This window comes from Melozone crissalis, unplaced genomic scaffold, assembly GCF_028551555.1.
Source record: "Melozone crissalis strain CALT ecotype California unplaced genomic scaffold, PUWL_Pcris_2 ptg000033l_1, whole genome shotgun sequence".
NCBI classification, from domain to species: domain Eukaryota; kingdom Metazoa; phylum Chordata; class Aves; order Passeriformes; family Passerellidae; genus Melozone; species Melozone crissalis.
In genome coordinates, this window is record NW_026535811.1 from 3,342,015 (window position 1) to 3,366,598 (window position 24,584).

The 24,584-nt window shown below is 38.0% G+C and overlaps 1 protein-coding gene across 1 annotated transcript in view; it reads right to left on the minus strand.

The window, feature by feature from the left end:
• Positions 1-24,584, minus strand: part of PIK3C2G (phosphatidylinositol-4-phosphate 3-kinase catalytic subunit type 2 gamma) — a 184,725-nt gene that overhangs the window by 109,444 nt on the left and 50,697 nt on the right. Inside the window, exons 12-15 of the mRNA XM_054282061.1 lie at positions 22,720-22,851; positions 15,485-15,599; positions 13,973-14,103; positions 7,813-8,001 (exon numbers count right to left, since the gene is read on the minus strand). Coding sequence (XP_054138036.1) covers positions 7,813-8,001; positions 13,973-14,103; positions 15,485-15,599; positions 22,720-22,851 — 567 coding nt within the window. The remainder of the gene's footprint in view (positions 1-7,812; positions 8,002-13,972; positions 14,104-15,484; positions 15,600-22,719; positions 22,852-24,584) is intronic.

Sequence of the window (24,584 nt, forward strand, 5' to 3'; positions counted from 1 at the left end):
TTAATTGGTTTTTTGACTCTGACTCAATGCAAGAGAAATCACTTCAGGCCTAAGAAAAAGAGCTTTATATTTTGGATATTACAGGGGAGCTGATTTCCAGGGCTTGCTGCAATGAACATGCAATTATTTATTTACACATGCTGAAAACTCTGAAAGCAGAGAAGTGAGACAACAAATTCAATATTCCAGTCTTTAAGGGGACATTCCTCAGAAATAGAAGCTCATCCTTACCCCAGTCTGTCTACATCAGATCAATTTGTGGAAGGATTTGAACTGACAGAATTCTTGGCTGTGGCTTCAGAGAGGCATGACCTTCAAGGACTCCTCTTCCTAACTGCTTTATGGTTGTCACCAAAATATCTGGGAATTTAGCTAAAAAAACTTAGTTTAAAATGAAATCTTTTAACAAAGCTTGTAAGATTCTCTTATTGCATAGTTTCAAAATGGTAACTGTCATCCAGGTTTAGGTTTCCACTCACTTATAGTTGTTTCTTTTGTTTTTTTCCCCTCAAGAAGCAACTTATTGGTCAATAAATACTTCACTGAATAAAACCACAGTGTTGTGGTTCTCGTCTCTGTGACTAGAACCCAAGTGTTCCCAATTTTCTTTGCCTGGCTGCATTGTAATATTTTGCAGCTTTCTTTTGGCCAATTTAACTGTTCTCTCTTAAAGCAATGAGTACTCCACAACAGAGATCATGGCCTCTTACATATTTGTTCCAGGTTTACACACATCAGAAACATCACAAGCTCTATCAAAAAATAAATAATATGTAAATTATAGTTGTTGAGTTTAGTCCTCAGCTACAGGTCACACAGTGCAGGACTTCAAACGTCCCCTTCACAGCCTGTCTCACAATTTGGATTCTCCATAAGTTAGGAAATTGCTTTTCTCTCATTAAGCACTCATCTGCTTAAACTCAACACCCTTTTTGCAGTTTTGTTCTCTGCATGATGCCAGTGATTGACAGCCACTTGTTTTTTAACTTCTAAGTAGATTATTAGATCTCCCTTGAGACTTAAAGATGTTTTTGTGACAGTTGAATTTTGAGCTGGGTGAGCATAGATTACAATTTGCTTTAGAAATAAGGAAAACTTTCAGTCTTTGATTCTTTTCATAGAGATAGCCAGTCAGGGGCTATTTGTCTAGCTGTACCTTTCAGCTAAATCAGATTCAAACAGAAAACTAAATACTGCTGAGGAGTCCTGTGGATCTGTAAAATTCTCTTGAGATTTTAGCATGTGCCAGAGGTGAGCTGACTGTAAATGAGAAATAGATGTGTATTTCATTTTTAACAGTTTCACTATTCTAATTTTATTGTGCTGCCTCAAATAGCCCTGTGCTGGAATACATTTGTCAGGTAAGTGAAACTGCTCAGTTCTCTACATTTTCTGGCACATGATGATCTCTGAAGAGAACAATGTAGCCTTTCATAGGCCTTTTTCAAGGTAGAGGCTTATATCATTGCACTTATCTCTGCATTTCTCTTCACATTTTAAGTTCTGTTGCATTTTCAAAACAGAAAAATTTCAGTCCATGAAACAAGGGCAGAAACAAGGGAAGCTGAACTAGCAAACCTGTTGGAATGAGGATTCCAACAGAAAACAAAAAACCCTTGGAGCAGTAAAGGATATAATGACAATAATAGAGAAGTTTTGTGAAGCAGTTTAAGTATTTTAAAAACACTTAGACAGGAAGAGGGAAGAAATTACTAGAGTAATGATTAAGGTGTGTAGTTATAGCTTACAGATAAGGTAAGCAGGACTTTCTGTTTGTGGTATTTTCATTCTTTTGAGGACTTCCAAAGAAAACACCATGTGAGTGCATGAAGGTTAGAAAAAGTAAGGACTAAAGGAAAGTACAGAAGGGTAACAAATACCATCAATAAAAAGGACACTGCATTTTCTTTTCTTTTTTTTTAAAGAGAAAATTCACTCTTCATTCTGAGAGGTCACATGAACTATTCCCAACCCCACTCATTGCAAAGGTCACGGTCATATTCACTCATTTTGCTTTGGCTGATTGGCAGACAGATCTGTGAATTTACTCACAGAAAAAATACTTTCAGTGATGCTCACAGAGATTTTCTACAAGAAATTCTGAGTGAAACAACTAAGAATAAGTTTAAGATGTCATGGAGACCATATGGTGAACCATATCCTAGGACAAGAGTAGGAAGAAATTAAAAAAAAAGGTTCCATTTGAAACCTGTATGATCTAGAAGCTTCTTCCCACCCTAGAGACAAACTTCTCTGTTATATTAAAACTGAAGATTAAACCATGGAAAACATGATTATTTGGATTAAGCTTCCTGACTAGAGTGCACATTTATGCATAGAAAACATGCAGTATTCTACATAGCTGTCTATTTGTCCTACTACAGCATTCTGCTGCAATACTCTCATATTTATTGCCAAGAAAGCTAAAAACGGTTAAAAGCAGTTAAAAAATAAAGAATTCATCACGTGCCACTGCTTAAAAAGAAGCATGCATCACCATCTAAGTTATCACTAAATTTCATGTATATTAAATATAAGCAGTTTTAAAGCTTTATCAGTAACATGTTCTGTACATCAAAGTATCAAATTAATTCTGGAGTGTTGCTTTGTTCTTATCTTATTTCTTTGCCTAAGCCTGTGTTTGCTCTCCATGTTGATGCATAACTACAACCAAGGAACAAGATGAAAACAGGCAAGGTATGCTCTTCTGCTATCTGGTTTATAAATACTCTGCTGTATTTATAAATACTCCATTGTGAGCTCCAAGGGAACATTTTAAATTCTCCTTTTATTGAAACAATGACAATCTGATTCAAAAATTCTAAATCTGTTTGGCTTCCAAAGGTGCAAGAACAAAATTTTTTCTTCAAGGTATCACATTTTATTTTAATTATTGGTGTAGATATCTGAACCTCTGAAATGCCATAGCACTCTGCTACATAAATCAAGAATAATACTGCGACAGTCACAGGCTGGGGGATACTATAACCAAAACTGTGTCTGACACTGCTTTGTCACATGGTTTTAAAGGAATGCCCTTTCCTGTGCAGTTGCCCTGACAGAATTAGAATTCAACAAGAAGTTTCCAGGAAAATTTTTAAGCCTAACAGGGAGGTTGCATCTTCACCTCCACAAGCTACTTCAAAAAGTTCTCTCTGCAAAATGGTTGCAGCCATGCACTATGCTGGAAAAAAGACTTACATTCCATGGCTGTTTCCTCATTCTAGCTCAATTTCCTCATTCCCAGCCATGGGAATTGCAGCCTCACAGGGCTGCAAATGTACTCCAAATGGGCCAGGAAAAAAAAAAAAAAACTGAAAAAGACATTTGCTGGTTTGATTAATGAATGTGCTTGGAATCTGCAGTAATTTGAATAGCAAGATAACCTGACTAAAAATTCCTAACTGTGGCTGTTATAAACATACACAAAACATTGGCCTGCTAGCAGCACATCATTAATGGTGGCATTGCTAACCCTGCCCTCGGTTTCTTTCTGTCATCAAGGAAGTTCTCTGAGTAAAGGAGAGCACTGGTGTTATTTCCCTGGATACAGCTGTAGAAAGATCTAACTCACTAAAGCTTGGCTTTTTACCCAACTCAATAAGTGAAATCAACAGCAAAATGCACAGGGCACCAAGAAGCTGCCCTGAGTGGGAGGGACCATCTCTATAACTTCTGCCTTAGGGATAATTTCATATTTCAGGCAGCAGCTTATAACCATCCTTCCCTGAAATTAGAGGTAAGAGTGTAAAATCTTTTTTCTCCACTTCCCCCTCCCATCCTCTCCACCGCATCTTTATTGATTAAAGGAACATTAATGGTTTTTTTAATTCCTTTTTCTAAGCATTGGCTTCTAGGGCTGTAAGAAACAATACACTTGCTCTGAGTACTGGATTCAAGGTTGCAGCTGAATTTATCTGTGAAATGTACTGTGATTGTGTTTTCCATTTATGAAAGTTCTTCCTTTCCACTGCATAAATGAGCATGTTATCATTTGCCTGCCTTGAGGGCTGCCTACAAAGGGGAAGAGCATATGCAAGAGAGACATACTCAAAGAACAAGAAACAAGAACAAGAAAATTAAAGGGTATATTTAACTGTGAGGTGAACAAAGCAACTTAGAAATTTTAGAGAGTTGCAAAGAGCTTTCCAGTTCAGATTCCTCTAAAGGGGGCTTGGTCTGATGGACTCTGATACCTCCCCCTAAGCTCTGTGATGCTGCCTTCTATGCCAGGAAGCATCTCCAATGGTTTTAATTTCTCTATCCTCACCAATGGGTGTTTGAGTTTAATCAGCTGCTTTTTTTGCTCTGAAAAGAAGGATAGATTAGAGTTCCCAAGCCAAGGCTTGCAGAAGCGACAGAGATTCTGAGAAACCTTTCTAAAGAGTGAGCACATACCTGCAGCACAAGTTCAGGTTCTCCTAAAGACCCTGCAAACTGAAGTTCCACCAAAGAAAGCATCCAGAATCTGAGGTGACTGGAAAACTCTTGGTCTCTTTTATGGCATTGATAAATTGTGGTGCACAGAAATAATATAGCACAGAGCTGAGCTGCAGATCTTGATTTAGGATTGTAAACTGAAAATTTATGCAGAACCAATTTTACCTTGGAAAAAATCATGGAAGAAAAATGCAAGAGGGCTCTTGCAACAACAACAACAACAACAAAAAATCTGTCTGAGGAAGTCTCTGAGCTGCAGAACACTGAAAGCTAAGAGAGCAGCAGTGTCACTATGTTTGGACCATTTTCACTGTGTTCCCTGGGTAGCTGCAGTTGGTCACCACTGCAGAGAGGATGCACTACACTGACTTTGGGGCTGATTTAGTGCAGTTGCTCCTGCCAGAAACACTTGTAGGCAAAGATCAGCTCTAATTCACTTTCCTTACCCATGATTTGATAGTGATGGTAACACAAGCCCTTAAAATAGACATGAATATATGGAGAGAATGTATTTTATATTCTGCTCATGTTTTATGTGAACTTGGATCTTTCAGCCGCGTCTTAGCAATCACAAGAAATCAGAGAGCTGTTTCCTGGATGATAGAAGTGAGGAACTGAGTTGATGAGTTGTCAATGCCAAACATAAAATGGGATAGACTTGAATGAATGTTCAAAACCAGCTCAGTTAAAGAGCCTGTGATCCAAAGTCAGAGAGGGTAAGGGGGAAGGAAGGTTGGACCCTAGCCAGTGTTACTGTACTTTTCTCAAAATGATAGAAAACTGAGACATAGAGATCTGAGAGAAGAAACCTCAGAAATGCATTTATATGGAAAGTACTCCTCTCCTTCAACCCACTCTCTCAATTTGCATGTATCCAAGTGTCTCAGCAGTTCAATCAGTGACCCAGACAGTTCTGAAACGAGGCAGCTTTAAGGAAATGTAATCTCTGTGTTTCTGAAGGTTAGCTTCCCAGCTGTTCATGCACCAACAAGATATTGTGGATATAAGAAGGACAGAGTTTTTTCCTAAGAGGATTTGTTCTGTGATGCAAAACTTCTTTCTGCAGTATTACCATAAAGCAAAAAAACTGGATTGATATTATCTTCTGTGAGAAACTAAAGGGACAAGGCCTCTCAGATCCTGATCAGGAGAGAAGTACTTGTTCTTTGGCACAGCTGCAGGTGCCAGCCACTCCCCATGGTGGCACAAGAGGGACAAAGTGGTGACATCTCCCCCTCCTTTCCACGCCAGCATCTTTGTGTAGCCACAATGAACAGTGGGTACACTGCAGCTGATGCACACTGAGAAGCTGGGGGACAGACTAATATTAAATACGCTCTGGAGCACCTGAAAGGGCTGATATTCTGCACCACACCCTCGTGCAGAGCTGCATCTTCAAAGAGCAATCAAGATCTTCACTTACAGAAATGCCACCCAGACACAGAAACAAAATGGGGTAAAAGGGTTGATCTAAAAGCCTGGCATGCTCTGACAAACCCTATGAAATTCTCTTTCTACTCTGAAGTCTGGAACACAACACACTGCCCATATTCTCCTTTCTACATGGATCTTTTATAAATTAGAATTGGATCCAAATAATTTAATAATGATAACAATATTATGCTCCACAATCCGATCTGTCAGGATCTTTTCTTCCACCATTCCCACTACACATAAAAAAGACATGTATGCAAACATGTGAAAGTACTAGTAGTTCAGATGTAAACCTGGGATACAAATATTAGGAAATTGCATCCAGAGAAAATAATCACTTTTAGATTATTAAATGTCCATTTTTAATAATCTGGCAGTAAGTGTACCAAGTCACAGTATATTTCCCAAGTAAAGCTTTAGAAGAGGTTTATTTTTTTCCCAAAGGTAGAGCATGAAACTGAGATTGCAAAACTGATGCAGCTTGTGCTTACCCAAGACAAGCAACGGCTTGATAAAACAAATTTGCTCAAGCATTTCATCTGCATGTGTAATGCTTTCACAGGTCATTTAATGCAGAATACCTCCCAAGTTTTTGGAGGGAATGTAGCTGCTGACACAGATCCTGTCCCCTGACATCTCTGTTCCATCATGGGTAGGGCTATCTCCAGCATCAAGCAAGTGTCCTGACAAACAATCAGCCCCCAGTGGGGGTGGAACACAAGGCACCACACCAGGATTTATTCAACTGACTTCAAAGTTCCATGCAATCTGCTTCAGAAAGATTGGTTACACGTGGGACTGTATGTATTTACATAGATTATTGTATAATCCAGAGATATATTTCAGTCCTCCTTATCTCCCATTATTCACCTCATGCCTGTTGAGTAGTTCGAAGTTATTGAGTGCTGTGTAAGTGCTAAGTGTTTGACTGATCACCTGTTACCAGAAACTGCCTGAATCTCTTCTAGAGAATGAAATACTCTTTTCATTATCCTGAGAAATAGAAAACCTTCTCAGCCAAGGAGAGTGAGCCATGGCTGGCACACTCAAGGTTATCACAAGAGCTGCAACTCCATTTTCACTTTGGCCCAGAGAGAAAGGAAAGCACAGTGCACCAAACCTGGACAGGGTGCTGAGCAAAATGAAATACTGAATGAACCAGCACATGATCATCCCTGTTTATCCATACTTTTTGTGGGAATTGGAAAAACAGAAACTTCCACAGACATTGAAGGATTTGATATGCAGCCTTGGAAGAAGCTTGGATTGATGTAAAAATAAAGCACACAGACATTAGGCAGAAAAATCATCAGCTTATGTTTCTACAGTTGTAAGAAAGAAAATGCCTTAAGAAAGTTAGAAACTGTATTGATAAGATGGTGAAAGGTTTGTAATGTAGAGGTGTGGTTGTATAGAGTAAGTTAAGAGTTTAGAAGTTATAATAAAAGTATCTGTGTGTATATGAGACAGAAGCTTATTGGACAAAAGTGTCCACAGGCAGCAAAATTAATAAAGGTGATAGGTTAGAAACGCAAAATAAAATCTGTGACAATTGTCTATTGGTTTAGAAAGTTCTATAAGTCTTGTAACAAAGAACTTGTGACTATTTTGAGCTATAACCAACTGCTTGCTCCTTTAAAATCTCACAGCCTCTGAGAGTGATGTTTATCTGAGCCATGAATCCTTAGGCCAAAGGTGGTCCCATCCCTTCACTGAAAGAGGTGACACTGATAACCTTCTCAGCTAAAATGACAGGGCTGGCACACTCAAGGTCACGGCAAGAGCTGCAACTCCATTTTCACTTTGGCCCAGAGAGAAAGGAAGGCACAGCCAGTGCACCAAACTGGACAGGGTGCTGAGCAAAGAGCAGCACTGAATGAACCAGTACATGATTCTCCTGTTCATCTTTAATTTCCTACCAGGGTGATTCTCCCTTACCTGAAAGTCAGCAGCCCAAGAGCCTGCAGAGGGTGAGAAAACCTCCAAGCCCTCAGCAGGGCATACATTTCTGACACAGTGGTTCTGTCCCAGCTGGGTGCACTGCCCAGCACCAGAGGAAGGGAGCAGTTCTGGTTATTGCAGGAGTAGCGATAAAACCACAAGATTCTTCTCTGCTGCTCTGAGAGTCTGCAAAAGAAGATTAAAATTTCAGTTTGAAATTAAAACCACCTGAAGCTTTGTGTAGCAACAAACTTTATTGTACAGAGGGGCCAAGTCACACAGTACACTGCTTTTCAGCTAAGTACATGTTTTCCTTTGGGTAGGATATCATTTTCTGCAGACCAGCTTTTATAAGAAAAGTGATACTTATATTCTGGATCTGTCAGCCTTAGGTCATATAAAAATGAAGTGTCCAAAGACACACACATATATATATGATTATTTCACATTCCAAGCACTTTCAATTTTCTTCTCTGCTGTCTCTATTGTTCATGTTGTTTGTTTGTTTTTACTGGTTGGGTTTTGGGTTTTTTTTTTTTGACAAAGAAGGTACAGTTGTCACTGGGTAAATTATTGTTACACCTATCTGCTACAGGACTTTCAGAACCAGACACACAGCACTGCAAGTCACAGATTTCATTCCTACCCTTGCTTTGCCTCTTTAATGCAGGGGTATCTATTTTTAACATATTTGCTTTTAAAATAATGCTTAGGCACATCTATGCATGTACACAAAAACAGGAGCACAGGTACACACATGCACAGTGTGATTACCCCTAGTGCTGATATGAGTTCAGAAAAGGAAAGAAAAGCTCCCAACAGCTTCTATTTATGTTTGAAATGTCTAGCTTCCTATATTTCACAAAAAAATAATTATAAAAAAAAGATGCAATATACCAAACTCCTCACAGGGATATTACATATCTAAATGTCATATCGATAAAATAGTCAGTCACCACACCATATTTCACCATAGCACAATAATTTCTGCCTTATATCGTCTGATTTGTCAACAATTCAGCCGTCTTTGCCTCATGCATATTAAATCTCAGGTTCTGACACATCAGAAAGCAGGAAAATAAATTTCCCTGGAGAGACAAGCTCAGACAACAGCCTTAATTTGATATCAGAGCCTTCAAAAGCAAACTCTTTTTGAGAGTTTGAGAGAAAAACCAAACTGAACTCCAGTTCCTACAAATAATCACTCAAATCAAGAAGAACATTGGTTTTCTTGGTCATATTTGACCAGGTTGGTGATGTGGCTAGTTAATAGCGTAAAACAATTGTGACTTAAAAAAAACCTAAATATTTCAGAATGAAGTGTGAGGGATCTAGGAGAAGGCAGTAAGTAAACAGTTTGCTTCCAGACAAGCATTTAATTATCCAGATGTGTAAACAGGGCTCAAAATCCAAGTGTGTTTACATTTTCTCCAAGGTTGTCTTCCTTCTATTTGCAATGTTTTGGAACATTCTTAGCCAAAAAACATTCTAGCCCCACTTTAACTGTCAAGATTGTGTCATTCACAGCTCATAGAAATGAGTTCCTTTGGCTCTGTAGGCACTTGAGAACTTTTTTTCCTTTGCAATTCTGAATTGCCAAGTGTTTAGGAACAGAGAGCAGCAGCACAAAGATGGGCATATTTTTCCCTTAGTGAATGTTAATTTCTTCCCTTTAGGAGAAGAAGCTCATAAATGTATGCAGAAGATGAACTTAAATGTGATACCAATCCTGACTTTCAGTAAGCAGCTCAGGAAAAGTGTCATTCTGGTAATGACTTCAAGAAACAACTCCAGAATTCTTAGCATGTCTTCTGTGACAATAGATAGATGCCTTTGTGATCATGTGAAAAAGTCACACACAGAAAAAGAGATAAAAGCAGACCTAAAACTTCATTGCCCGTCTGGTTGTCTTGTGCATTTGGATGACATTCTGCAGGACAGTTCAGCTAAAGGACCTCTTTCAAATGATAACTTTAAGCAGAGATTTCAGCTTTCAAACAGCATCCTCCAAACTAGACAGTCTGTTGTTCAGATTAAAGCAGCTAAAGCTTCCACTGAGCTTGCAAAGGGTGATAAGAAATCAATCCTTGTATCATGTTTTCTAAATAACAGATTTCTCCCTCTGACTTTACTCAGAGGCAATGCCATTTTCTCTTTGCATGCTTTAAAGATCAGAGATGAAATGAAAGGGTGGGTTGGGCAGGAGTGTCTTAGTTTTAAGTTTCTTAGTTGTAACAAAGTTTATATAAACATTTAATAAGACATTTAAGATAGTAAAAATATTTTGCATACATATAGGATCTGTAGATTGTTAAGCAAATAAGGGCATTTCTTTGTCTCAGTAGGGTTAAGATGCTATTTAAGCCTCTTTTTTGATAAAAGTTAGTTACATTTATGTTTTTTTAGGTGGCATATCTATTTAGGTGGTGCATCTATTTAGGTGTCTCTAAATAAGTACAGCTATCTATTTAGGTGTATATAAATGTCCCTCCATGTGAGATATATATTAAAATATATACCCTTCTGCCTAACATGAATAAAATCAAAATACCTTACAACCTAAATAATTCAGCAGTTTGCTGTTCAGGATTTGATTAATCCCTTTAACTAAATGAAGAAAACAGCTTCTCTGAAGGCTTTGTTAGCTGGTGTTTGTACTTTTTTGGTGGGAGAAGGAAAGAGCAAAAAATGGGTTTCAATGCTTCTGATCTGCTTTTTTTGTTGACTTTCAGTACTAAAGGAGAACAAGACAAAAGGAAAAAAGAGGAGAGAGCAGAGAAGATGGAAAACAAAAATTTCTGTCCCCCAGCATTGATTTTTACTTTAAAGTTTCTCTTCCATGGACAGACTAGAAAAGACCTTTTCCACTATTCACCCAGATGGAAGCAGATCTAATCCCACCTCATTACAGGATTTTTATGGCCACTGGTAAGCAAACTAGATCCTTTCCAGGCAAGTGGCCAAAAGGAAAAGGGAAGCTGGAATAGAGGGAAGGAAAGATAGAAGGAAATTAATGAATGAAGAAAATGAAGACGTAAGAAACCGGACTGGGATGATCCTGGCTTCAAATCAGTCTCCCATCCCTTCACTGGGACACACTGCAAGCAGGCTGCATCAGGTTCAAAGAGCAGCCTTAATCTCAGATGCAGAGCTTTCTGGGGCTTGTATTTCAAACACAGTAATCCTAAAAGGAATCAGAAGCTCACATTTGAAATATCTGCAGGTCAGCCAAGGCAGCTGGAAGTAACTCATGACCTCTCCTCTTGGCTCTCTCTGGTCTGGCTTGGTGATGATGCCAAAGATCAGAGTGAGGGGCTGTGAGGAGCCATGCGGGCATATCCATTTCCTTCAGTCCCACTCAACAACACCTTCATTAATCAACAACACCTTCATTAATCAACATCCAAGAGATGCTGGCAACAGGGACCAGTGGTCTGAGCCACCCACCATAAAGACAAGAGCCTGAGCTGCTGGGAGGAGCACATGTCTGGGACAGACACACGTCCATGTACCAGGAAGAGGCACAAGCACCAGGAACCAGCTCGGTGTAGCTGTGAACCTTGAGGGGTTTTATGTGTTTATTTTATGCTGAGGGTGTCAGCAGCTGGAGAGAGCAGGGAGAGCTGGGTCCAGCTACTGGATAGATTAAGCACAGCTACTGGGGCAATCCATTTTTGGATACTGTATATAAAATATATTGTATTTGCATCTATTCCAGCAGCAGACTTAGATCATGACCCTGCAGAGAAGAGGAACAGAATCAGGCTGTCTGTGCTGTCAGTTTTGTGGCAGTGTTGGACTTATAACACTGCTGGATTCAACACCATGCAGCTGTCTGCTTTTTACCACTGTTTCTTCCTTTTCTACCATTGGTTTAAGAGTTTTCTGTCCATTCACATATTCCCTCTGCTTGCAGTAGGATGAACAGAAGCATCCTGACAGACTGAGAAAGGTTTCTTGTATGCTCTGACACAGACACCTACTCATTTCAAAGTCATATTTGAGGCTTGTAAGCCTGAAGCATCATCACAGAGTGATACTGCCACTAAAAAAGCTGCCTAGATTCCTCTCTTTTTCTTGACACATGGAAAAAAGAGAAAAGAAGAAATCTTCAGATATCATGGCAATAATGTGTTGGGATACACACATGCTACAATTTTTAAAGAGAAAGTATTTCATGAAAGAGAAAGGCTAAAAGAATTCCTCTGATACAAAAATTTACAGACTGACAGATTCCTCTGGATTAAAATAGTACCAAAAAATGGAACTGCTTCATTCAAACCCCAGATATGTTACTCTTCCCTTGATGATTCATTTACTAGACCAGCTTTGCCTGTTAAACAGGAGAACAGAAAACAACTAACTATGGGAAACCACAGGATTACCACTGCCTTTCCTCCAAGGACCTGTAACTGAACTGAGCACAGCCTAAACTCCAAACTGGTGACTTTCAGTGGTCTCTTCCCTTCATAGTCCCACAGAACCCAAAATTGTTGTATTAGGGATGTTATAGGATCGATCCTTTGTGCTGATCCTTTGTGAAACCTATCCATGAACCTCTTATCTTTGAATTTGTGTTCAGCCTTCATTAATGTGGTGATGTTGTCATCTGCCTTCACAGCTTTGTGACAGACTTTAAAATCTCACCACTGACTGTCTAAAGAAACACTTTATTCCATTTGTTGAGAATTGATTTCCTACTCGTTTCATTGAATGTCCCTAAGTATAAATATTGTAGGATTTGATGAGGCATTTACCTTTTCTATCACCATCACGATTTTACAAAAATTAATTGTACAATTGTAGACATCCTCTAGTCTTCTCTCCACACTACAGTCCAGACTTTTTAGCTTCTCTTGGTCAAAGAGAAGCCTAAGCCCTTTCATGATATTTGTTGTCCCTCTCTGCACACTTTCCACATCTACTGTGTCCTTCTCGAAGACAAGAACCATGCAGCATTCTCAATAAAATGGACATTAAGGTTTTAAGCAGCAGAGAAAGGGCATGAGCTATCTTCTTTGACAAACTACTGTGTACTTTGCTAATTTCTTAATGATCCTATTCCTTCTTACTGAAACCACATTTTTGCCATGGGAACAGAGGTCACAGGCATTGGGTTTCAAGTTCCCTTAATCATTCTAAAGCATATTTTATAGATGGAAATTTCACTGTCACTGTGGCTCTTCATAATAAAATACTGACATCCCATTCACATTTTAAAACAGAATAATGAAACCTCAAATCACAGATCCTCTGGTTAATAAAAATAATTTTACATTTTGTCTGTCTTTGTAAAAGTTAAGTTAAACATAAAACACAACTCTTTTTTAAAATAAATTAATTTTAAAAACCCTCAAACCACCAACATAGAAATCAGCACAGAAAAATCTTCTTAACAGATACATCATATCCCACTGAGAGTGCTGAATTAAGTTGTTTAGTTATTGCAAAACTAATGCACCTTTTGATCTTTGATGGAGGATTAATTCACACAATTAACTGCCATTAGTATAATGGCTCTCTGTGAGCACCTGTGTTCCAAATTCCACTCTGATTACACCCAAAATTACTTTATGCAGTACATAATCCTAATTGGTAGTACAACATTCATGTAGCAGAGCATACTAATCTACCTCAGTGCAGTGTGTTTTGTACTGCTGTGTCTTTATCCACCTTCTGTGGAACCTGAACTTTCCATACTTCTTTCCTCACTTATGACCTGAAACAGATTTTTCAAAGGCCATTTCAGAGGTCCCATCTGAAGTTTGAGTGTTTAATAAACAAAGGAGGCTGATTTCCATAGCACCTAAAGGTGTTCTTGCTAATACTGGTACAGATGCACTGCGTTACCTGAAAATCTTATGTTTTGAATGAAAAATTAGTTTCTTGCCTCAAAGACATGAAAAGATGTAGTAACAGAAAGGGAAAAAAAATCCTTTTCCAAACTGATAAAATACACTGCCACCTCCAGGGCCTTATTAGGACTCACTGTGATCTATTCTTTCATTTAGAGGTGTTGCTGTTACATCTCAAATCAGCCAAGCTAGGCTCCTTCAGAGGAGAATTTTGTTTTTAACAAATTGGATACATTTAATAGTGATTGATAGGGTAGGTACAGCGCAGCAAGAACCAGCAGGGTGAGGTGGGGACAACTTACAGCAAGAGAGAATGTCTCTGGGAAAGTCTTGCAATGTGCTTCAGGCACTCTTGGGTTGGCTCTACAAGATCACCTCTTCTTTCCTCAGGTTCAGGTTTAATGAACTCCAAATCAGCTTCTGGGAAGTCAACCTTTATAAACAAGAAAAGAAAGCGGAAAAAAAGAAGACAGAAGGGTTTTTAGCAATGTGTAATCTCCATTACAAGTGTCAATAAATGTTATTTTGGATTTGTACAGGGAGTATACAAAGTACAACAAATAAAAGGAGGGATAATTGCTTGAGGATGCTCACTGTATGTAATATGTTACCTAAAAGTTTTGGTGATAAATTCCATCCACAGAATTCAGTGGAACCTAACTTTCCTGGAAAAATTTCAGTCACCATATTGCAATTTTATTAGAACTCCATAAGTTCAAAACGAAACTTTTTGTCTCCTTTAGTTTTGTTTTTTTTAATGAAATCATTCTCAAATGGAAACCTTTCATTAATGTAGTTTTGTTTTGGTTTTTGAAAAGTAAGGCTATTTCTGATGTGCAGCTTGTCACTGCAAGAGATGGAAATCAGATTCCCGATTTCTCTTCTGGATGTTCAATTTATAAATATATTGTACAGCATCTACCAATTTTCCATTCTTACACATGCCTGTCAGAAATTAAGGATAATGTTTTTTAAGATACAGAGAAAGCAAACGTTCAACCAAAACTACAAAGCTTGAGGTACTTGATAAGCTGAATAGACATCTGAAAATTCAGATTTTTCCTCATAATTCAGCTCAATTTGCATTCAGCTTTGGTCTATTAATGCACGCCAAAATGTCTTATCTCTAATTTTTAATGTAAATATTTGATATGCATCACTCTTCTAAAAGTTAACAAATTTGCTTTCTATAAAACACTCAGTCACCTTTCAAAACTGGATGATCTTTGAGGTCTCCCAACCCAAGCCTAGATTTTCTATGAAAATATATATTTGCAATATTTCCAGCATGCTCAGAAATTGTGATACTGCTATATGGCTAGGAGTAACTGAAAATGAGGGGAAGCAGAATGAGAAATCCTGTTTCATTTGTTTCAGTAGATATAAAGTAATACATAAATTAATAGCCATTTACTATGTCAGCTTCCCTGAATTATTAATAGGGGGAGCTATTTTAAGGCACGATCTTTGACTGAACTCCTCAGCCTGGAAAATCCCCATTTGCTTGTCTATTAAAACAAGGTTATTTTTAGGCCAGGATAATTTATCTGTATTATCTGCTTTTACATTTCATTTGTTAACATACATTAGCATTTTTAAATACAGAAAACAAGTGGCTTTGTCCTTGGAATAACCAGTTGCTAACTCAGCCTGGAAAGGTGACAAAACTGCCATGCAGACCTGATGTAATTCTTTGAGTGGCTGCAATGGAAATTGGATGTTGAGTTTGGGTGGTCTGGATGAGCCGTGGGAACACCCCTTTTCCTTGCACTTTGCTAGAAAACAAGCTTTGCTTTGCTTTCTGGCTCCCTCACCTGCAGGGTGGCTGAGGTTGGTGTCTCAGTGCTGCAGATGCCCGGGGTGATCATTGCTGTGGGGACTGTGCTGCACGGTGCCAGGCTGAGCAGCACGGTTCCATGGACCAGCCTCCTGCAGGAAACAGGGAGAAACACTGCACTGGTAATCACTGACATCCCACTGAAGACATGGAACTGCAGAGCTCAAAGGACAAGCAAAAGGAGAGCAAAGCCTTTATCTTGATGTGACTAGTACAAATCTGGCCCCAGTAGAGTATTGTATTTGCAGGGATGCCCTGACAAAGGCAGGAATGATGCATCTGACTCCATCTTATCAGAAGGCTAATTTATTACTTTATTCTACTATATTAGTTTAAAGAATACTATACCATACTAGAGAATACAAGAAGGATACTTACAGAATGCTAAAAAGATAATGAAACCTTGTGACTCTTTCCAGAGTCCTGACACAGCTTGGCCCTGATTGGCCAATGAGTCAAAACAGCTCACAGCAGAATCCAATGGAACAATCACCTGTGGGTGAACAATCTCCAAACACATTCCACATGAGCACAACACAGGAGAAGCAAAGGAGATAAGAACTGTTTTCCTTTCCTCTGAGGCCTCTCAGCTTCCCAGGAGAAAAATCCTGGGCAAAGGAATTTTTTCAGAGAATATGAATGCCACACAGTAGAGGGTGCATCCCGGTGGCCTGACTGCCACAGCAGCCGCTCTGCACTTGCAGAGATCATGAAAAAAAATCCCTCTGCCAAGACATTCTGAGTCAGCTCTGCACTTTACCTCTGGCTTCTTGTGTGACAGGGGCTGCCCTTTAAGCCAGGTGTAAAAATAAGGATAATTCTGTCCCAAGATTTAATTTTGAGGGCAAATATGGTAGAAACTGTGAAGCATCGATACACTGTAAAAGGTGGAGGGCAGCATATTTATTCCACAAAAAGAAGAAACTCATGGCTATCTACTGCATCCATAAGGGATCCTTGCTGATTTTATGTGTAGGTGGCAGGGAGGGAAAGTATGATATGAAAGTCTATAAGGAGCTAAAAGGAGTTTGAGTGGGATAGTTTGTACCACATGTGCCACATGGAGCTTTTGGACAGATGAAAGGTTATGGTCTGAAGTACCAGTCTTAGCACTACACCCACAAGAAAGTCTTATCAGTAAAACAGGCATGCATGTGGCCAGCAGATAAGAAACCCAGCCTGATTTGGCAGGGCAGCACAATCCAGTCTAGAGAACTTGAATGAAATCAGAAAGTTTGGATGTAAATCCTAAGCATGACAAACCAACTCAAATTGATATTGCACTGAAAAAGGAAATTATTACACACTGGGCTTACCCCTTAATTTGTCTATATCTTAATGAGTAGTGAGGTTGGAAATTTCATTATGTTCAGCACCTCTTCTTTTACTATTATTTTAAAATATTTTTCATTAAGATCTTTTTAAACACTGCTCAGGCAAAACAACTGAGAGAATCACTAGATACTGCAGCACAAAGAGCCAGCCAGGTAAGAGGTCTGAACTCTAACCTTTCACCTGGGAGAAGATGTCAGAGGTACAAGAGACACCAGATGGACTATTTGATCCCAGCATGAGTTTGCAACATTGCTGTAAAGAAAGTATCTTTTGAATTGCAAATTAAAATAAATTGCTTAAAGTCATCTGAAGAAGATTGAAGAAACTCCCACAAAGTGACTGTTACAGTCAACATAAATGAGTATAAACCTAATTCAGGACTAATTTTTCTTTTCTACTTCTTGAGCTGTTTGTGTAGTTAGCACAGACATTTTACTTTATTTTTTTGTGAGAACAGAGCTCAGAAGGATTAAACAGTTATTTTCTGAAGGTTTTTTTGCAGCTGTAGGTGGATTTGCAAGGGAATGGAGGCAGAAAAAGAGCTGTGATATGAGCAAGATACTTGGAAGAAAGCAATTGTGTGATATGAAGTCTCTCTCATTTAGGTAATCGCTGTGAATGAGGAAGTGATCAATGGTGATTCAAAGAGGTTTTCCTGTGATGTGTACTCAGATGACCTTTAATAAATGAGTTGCATCTCTTCAACTAATCCTTTGTTGACAAAGATTTACATCATAATTTGAACTAATTGGCACTTTTGTTAGAAGAGAGAGGACTAGCTGAGAATAAACGAACATGAAGACTAAATTACCCTTCTGAGTTCTCATTACTGCTAATCACTTTCATATTGTGCTCTAAAACTATGGGGGCCTTTAAAAAAGAATACATTCAGTGGATTTTTTTTCCTGTGAAACCTGTGTAGACAAATAGTACAGACCTCAGAGGTGCTATAGATGTGTTTGAGACCTCTCCTAACAAGAAAACAAGAAACAACAGGAAAAGCAGAAAAGGCCTTGGCTCTGTGCAAGCCCTGCTCAGTACCAAAACCATCTCTACATTATCAACCCTGTGCTCAGCATAAATCCAAAACACAGCTCCATACCAGCCACTGGGAATAAAATTAATTATATCCCAGCCCAAACCAGCACACCTACCCAACTTTGGGGCACTACAAGCATAGTCAATGTTCCACAGAGAAAACAGCTTTTGGACACAGAAATGGAACAGTAACAGGGGCCAAGTGGATAAATGAAGCAGGGAAAAGATGCATCATTATTTTTAGAAAAATAAGCAGGTGAGAGGGCAGGATCCATTCAGAAAATGAAGGAATTAACATCATGAGCATAATAACCATATCCTGTAGTGAATAGACAGATTCTTCTCTCTGCTACTTGGTTCTGCTGATGAGCTCAGGAAGGTCACTCCCTATTCCACCTACCATTCCAGTTTTTCTATCCCTGAGGTGAAGGTAATGACCTTTTAAAGACTCCTGTAATGATCACAGACACAGAAAATGGCTTTCATGTAACAACTTCACTACCAAGGAGATCAGAAAGTGATCATCCTGTTCTGTACCTACTGCCATTTATTCCTTTTGGAATTACAGAGATTCTTTTCTCTTGTTTATTACTGGAGCTAAAATAACCTTCCCATCTTGCTACAGAAAATGACATTGCTATTTAAAGGCAGCTCAAGTTATCCTAAGTTGATAAAGTCAGCCTTTATACCCTGAAGTCCCATGGCAGACTTTCCCCGCAGGAGGAAAGTTTTGCTGCTTGCTCTGTCTGATTTAGAAATACCAAAATAAATTGTGGTAGAATCAGTGAAGCCAGAGCAATGTGGGGGAACTGTGGGGACATTGCAACCCTCCAACTGCCCCAAAATGATGGATTTCTGCTTTGTTCATCAGCTCTGAATCACTAAACTGTTCAGCCCAAGAGAGTAACAGAGTTTCTGATGTGAAGGAATGGAAGGCTGGCACACAAAAGGCTTGCAAACCCTTTTTGAACTGCCTCTAGCATCTAATGAGACTTCTTGATACAGATGCACCACCAAAGGCTCTACTGGCACTGATTTAGGGCTGCTGTCTGAAGTCAGCTCTCTGATAAGAGAAAAGCAGATATGATGGCTCACCAAGAGGGCAAGAAGGCAGCTACACTCATCATCTCTGTTTTCATTCAAAAATGTACATAACATTAGAGGAGGGTTACTGCTTAGGCTGAATAAAATGGGAAAATCAGTACAAAGTACTGTGTAAAAATAATGTAAGTGTTCCCAAACCTGACATTATAAGGCTCAGAAGTTCAGAGTGGAGGTTAAATTTAAAGGAGAGGCAAAGCTGCTAAAATATATAAAAAATCCTTTCCCATATTTTATGACTCAAGCAGTCCTAATTCTGCACTGGAATGATACTGGGAAATAACTCCTTTATTATAATTACAAATACTACAGAGTTCTAGAAAATTAAAACTAGAGACAATTTTCAACTACAAATTAATGCTAAATGTACTGCAGACATTTATAAGGATCACAACCTCCATCCCTACAGTTTCTAGTTTAAATAACTTCCCTAAATTTGTAGGATAAATTGGTAAGTTATAATTACATTGAGTACAAAATTATTCCAGACTTTGAAAAAAATTTTGCATTTACGTTCCTGATTACTTTGTAATTTTTGTTCCAAAAATATAAAATCACGAAATTACCTTACAAGCAATGATTTTAGAGTAAACAACTCCATTTAGGCAAGGCTTGGAGAATACTTTCAGGAAGTCAGCTTGATAAGCAGGAGTCCCAACACATGTTTGGCTGACTACAGTGTGTATCCAACAGCTAATAATGTCATAAATCTGCACACTGCAAGAAAACTGTGACTAGAGTGCAAGATAACACTAGAATTCAGGAAATAATGTAAATTAAGTAAATTTGCTAAACATCTGTTCACTGACAAGTCTTTAGCAACAACAAAAACCCTAAAGCTGGCCAAATTCTTGAGGATGGTTTTAGGTATTGTGTGGTTTCAAAATGGGCCAGGTGAGAAGAATAGATTGCAATATAAAAAAAAAAGTAATATTCTTTATTTAAAGAGATAGATTTGTTTCTTTATAAATAAATAAATAAATAAATGTACTTATCCAATCTGATTAGTATTTTTTAGAGGAAAATGGGAATGGTAAACTCTCAGCAAATAACTACAGGCCTTTGATCTGGCAAGAGTTTTAAACACTGTCGTGTTCAAAGGCATGAGAAACTTCACATGTCTTGAAACAGATTAAAAGGATTTGTATACACGTTAAATTCATGTTTTTTAATCTTCAGTTCAAATTTTTAAATGTAAAGTATTAAAATACAAAGAAGCAACGCAGCCATACAATTGAAATAATTATTTGGAAAGAGAAATTAGATATAAAATTTACAAAGAGGAGCAAATTCAGAGACTTTTTAATTAATGTTCTTTTGTCCTAACAGATCAAGATTCTAAGCAATACCTGTGAATAACACAAAACTGCTGTCTTGGTTTTTTTCCCTTCTCTCTTCAACATAAGGCAAATAACTTTGAATAGAATTTCTGCGGTTTTAATCAGATAATGATATAACAGGACAAAAATGAGGAACAGTATTTTAAGAAAACATGTTTGACATTTATTTTGTTTTTCCAATGTTTAACAAAACAATCTTTTTTTCTTTTTATCAAGCATCTGAATAGGAAAATAAGAACCACACTCTGTCCTTATCTTCACTGACCCTGAGAAGAGACCAACTGGGACAAGGATTTGAACCAGGATGTTTGATGACCCTGGCAAATACCTCAGGGCAGCTGGCTTCTTCAAAGAGCTTATTTCTGTCCTTTCCCCAGTAAATTAAATTCTAGACATAAGAATGTTAACACTATTTTAGAAATCAAATTCACCTCTGAGGAAAGTTTTATTTTGAGAAAGTGTTATTGTCCAAGCAAGAAATGTTTTGTCAAAGATTTTCTGGTCAGATTTCTTTAATCTCTTTACACACATTCACAGAGTTTGTTATTTAAAAACCCTAATACCATAATCTTTGCAGTAATACAAGGTGCTCTTGACATATTAGCATGACACTGGAAGTACAAATCTTTTCTTGGTACATACTTCCAAGTTCAGAAGTGCTCTACCGAAATAAATCTAGAAAGTTTAGTTGCACTCCAGCAGCAAGGGGAATTCCAGGGCAATTCTTATTTTCAAGACCAGTTTGTCTATCAATTGAAATCACAGAGAATGAATAATCCTATGGAGATGTGGTTGGCCAAAGGAGAAAAAAGGCATTTAGGCTTCTTTGTGGTAGTAATTACTGTAATTGCAAATGACACAGATATCAGATTAAGGGGTGTTGAATATGCTATTCCTAAATCATTCCTGCAACAACTCAACCTTGATTTCTGCTTTGAAGGGTCACTTCAGCAATGATCACTCCAATTACACACCAAATGAAAGGAAAGTGGCCCTCTATCCCCTTCACTGTGCTGATTGTGTGTTCCAGGAAAGAACAGAGCCATTTTGCAGTCAAATTTTTCAAACCATCAGGATAGTGTGGGCATCTACCTAACAAAAACCATTGTGCTTCCTCTGATGACATACATGAAAAAATATACCTCAGAGGGAGCTGAGGACTTTCAGGCCTTCCAAAAGTCATTCCTTTTGGATTTGAATGCTGGAAAAGATGAAAACCTCCAGAACAACACAGGTCCTCAAGAACAGAATTCTCGTATAGGAACCTTTGCAGGTAAATGGGGTAAGTGTTCCCTCATTAAATTATCATGCCTCAAACACATTTCATGCTTTCTTTAAAAATGCATACACAATGGAAGAGTGAAGTGCCCTTCTTAAGGCCAACTATGAAAGAAAAGTAATTGAATAAATTTCCCCAGCAATCCTTGCAGCAGAGATTTGATTCATGCTTCTTTCCTTCCTTCAAGCTAAGTGCTCTACACACAAAGTCACAAAAGAGCAGAGTAACCTTGAATTTCTCTGAAAAGATGGAAAAAGCATCTAGCCCAGTCCAAATAATTCCCTACACCTCTCAGATTAAAAGCTCAAGGAAACACAAGGTCTATCAAATATGGTAAATTAATATATGCAGTCAGATTTTTTGTTTTATTTTGTTTTGAATGGTGATTGCCACCATGTAGAGAAGTAGATCAAGATGCATCAAGATAAGGAAAGAGCTACAGCTTAGAGGTTGACGGTAATGTAGAAATTTGGGGGGCTTGAACATATCCCTCTATTGCACTGAGGGTATTGCAGGGCTATGGAGCCCAAATAAAAAAATCTTATAATTGCAAAGACTCGGTCTAAATTCAGGTGAAACATATTTAGAGCACTGCAGAAAATTTACCTTGGGTATTTGTACTTCACTGCAGAGACATTCAAGCTACAAGCACCTTTAAGCCACTGTTACATTGTGTACTGTGCAGAAAGAAGTGGTTAGAAAAGAGAAGAAAGCTTCTAAAGTGGTGTGGAAAGTGAAAAGTGCTCATTGTGGTCAGCACTAACTGTCCCAATTTCAGCAGAATGAAAGTGTGTGAGAACACAAAAAAAACCCCAAAAAACAGCCGTTGTGAAGAAGAAAGAGAAAGTGTTAAAGAGTCATCTAAAACTAGAAAAAGAGGAAGAGAAAGAGGAAAAGAGGGAAGGGAGGGAGAAAAGAAAGGGAGAAAAGAAAGGGAGAAAACACCTGTGGATGTAGCTCTTACTGGCACATCCAAAGCAGTTTGCTGTGAGTGACACTCTCAATCTTATTACAAGAGGTCCTGAAATGAGTAATTTTGTCTTTTTATATTTCTCCCAGGTTGTAGTCTCCACTATTCAAGAATGGTATTTTCTTAAGGTCATACAAACCCAAACTTACTCTTTTGCATACAAGGGGCAGCATGTCCAAGCAAGCACTTCTGTATTTTTAGAGGCACTGTTTACTCCCAGCAGTTTTACTGTCAGCATAGTTTCCCTTGGAAGAGCCTTTATTCGTAAAGGGAAGTTAACCCTACAAGAAAACCAGAAAAGAGAAAAAATAAAAGCTAAAATATCTGAGCATTGTTACAACAAGTGGGTTATTTCTACATTTTCCTACATGTTCTAACACATCTATTGAGCTATAAATTACAGAAGGCACTCTGAAGCAAAGTGCCACTGACAGATCCCTTCAATACATTGATGAGCATTGGCAACCATTAACCTGAGTTACAGCATTTGAGAAGAGGCAGATAAAAACTCATTCACTTCAGTGGTAACTACTAGAGGTGGCAAAGGCAGGAAGAACTTAATTAAACTTTCCTTTCGAATTACCTTATGAGTGAAAGGCTATTTCACAATAAGGAGCCTGTTAAGGGAGAATTGTCAAGCAGCAATTATTGGCTGTCTTGTGTCTTCAGAGGAAAACACCACTTAAAAAGCAAGAGTTGCTGAATGATAATCATTCTCTTGTTCAGTTGTTCTTTGGTGTGTTATATTTCTTAACCACAATTTAAAGGCAGATGTTGTTTTAACAGCAATGACAGATTTGCATTTTTTAGTGAGAAAATTCAATTTTCATCAATATTCATCTCAATTTTGCATTGACCATTAGCTTGCTTGGTCATTCAGTTCATTTATACAATTTATGAAAATTTATCTAAAATAATAACTTGGAATAATTCCAATAACCAGATAACTTCATGCTGTATGGAAAGACGTGTAATTACCCACGCAAGTCTGCATTTTCTTTTTCCTGAACAGATAATTTTCTAGCCTTATCCATGTATATTCAGAAGAAACTCAAATTTCTTAAGAGAGTAAAATTAATTACATGTTTTTCTGTATAAAAAAAATCAATATAAGGAGCTAGGAGCTAAAAGGATTACTCCACATTGATAATATAATCATTAAGAAAACAAAAGATCCGCATAAACTGGAGATTAAGAAAACAGACTAAAAAGATAAATCTGAGTAACAGAGTGACAGAAGAATGCAACTCAGCAATTTTAAAAAGATATAGTCACACTTAAACAGCAAGCAAAAGTAAAAACTGCATTTTAAAAGTATATTAGCCTGTAAAACATAAGAATTATGGGTGCTAGAAGTAAGGCATGGTAATAGTGAAAGGAAAAATCAGCATAAGATTTTGCTCCCAGTTCCAAATCTATCAAATTTCTATTGAATTTGGAAAAGTTTCCTTGAATGTGCTGAGGAGCTACTGAAAGAAATTAAATGGGTTTCAGCTGAAAACCTGAAGTACTCCAAATCAGCATTAAGGTCAAAATTTAAGATCATCAGTCTTCCAACATTTGGAAATGATGCAAATTTGCACACCTCCCTCTTTGAATAACAAAGAAAGACAGCCATTTCCCACTCTTTCTGATTACCATGAACAGAATTGAGAAGCAACTCTCAACTGTCTTCCCACGTGTCCCTATTTATAGCTTTCAAGTTTGCTTTCCCTGTCTCATGAACTCTTCCTTACTCATAATTAGTTCGAAACAGTTATTGGGAAACCGAACTGGTTTACCTGCTAAAAATAACTTCTGTCTTTTTCACTGAGAGGCCAACAACATTTGTTACATAAAAATGTTTGACAGAATTAACTTTAAGAACCATTAATGATTTGAAGAGACAGTAATAAAAACATCAAGACATGCATTTTGTGATACAGACAATTGTTAACACACTGTCTGAATTTGGAGCAGTGAAGAAAAACTCTCAGTATCATCACTGCAGAAACCAAATGTTTGCCAGAGTTTC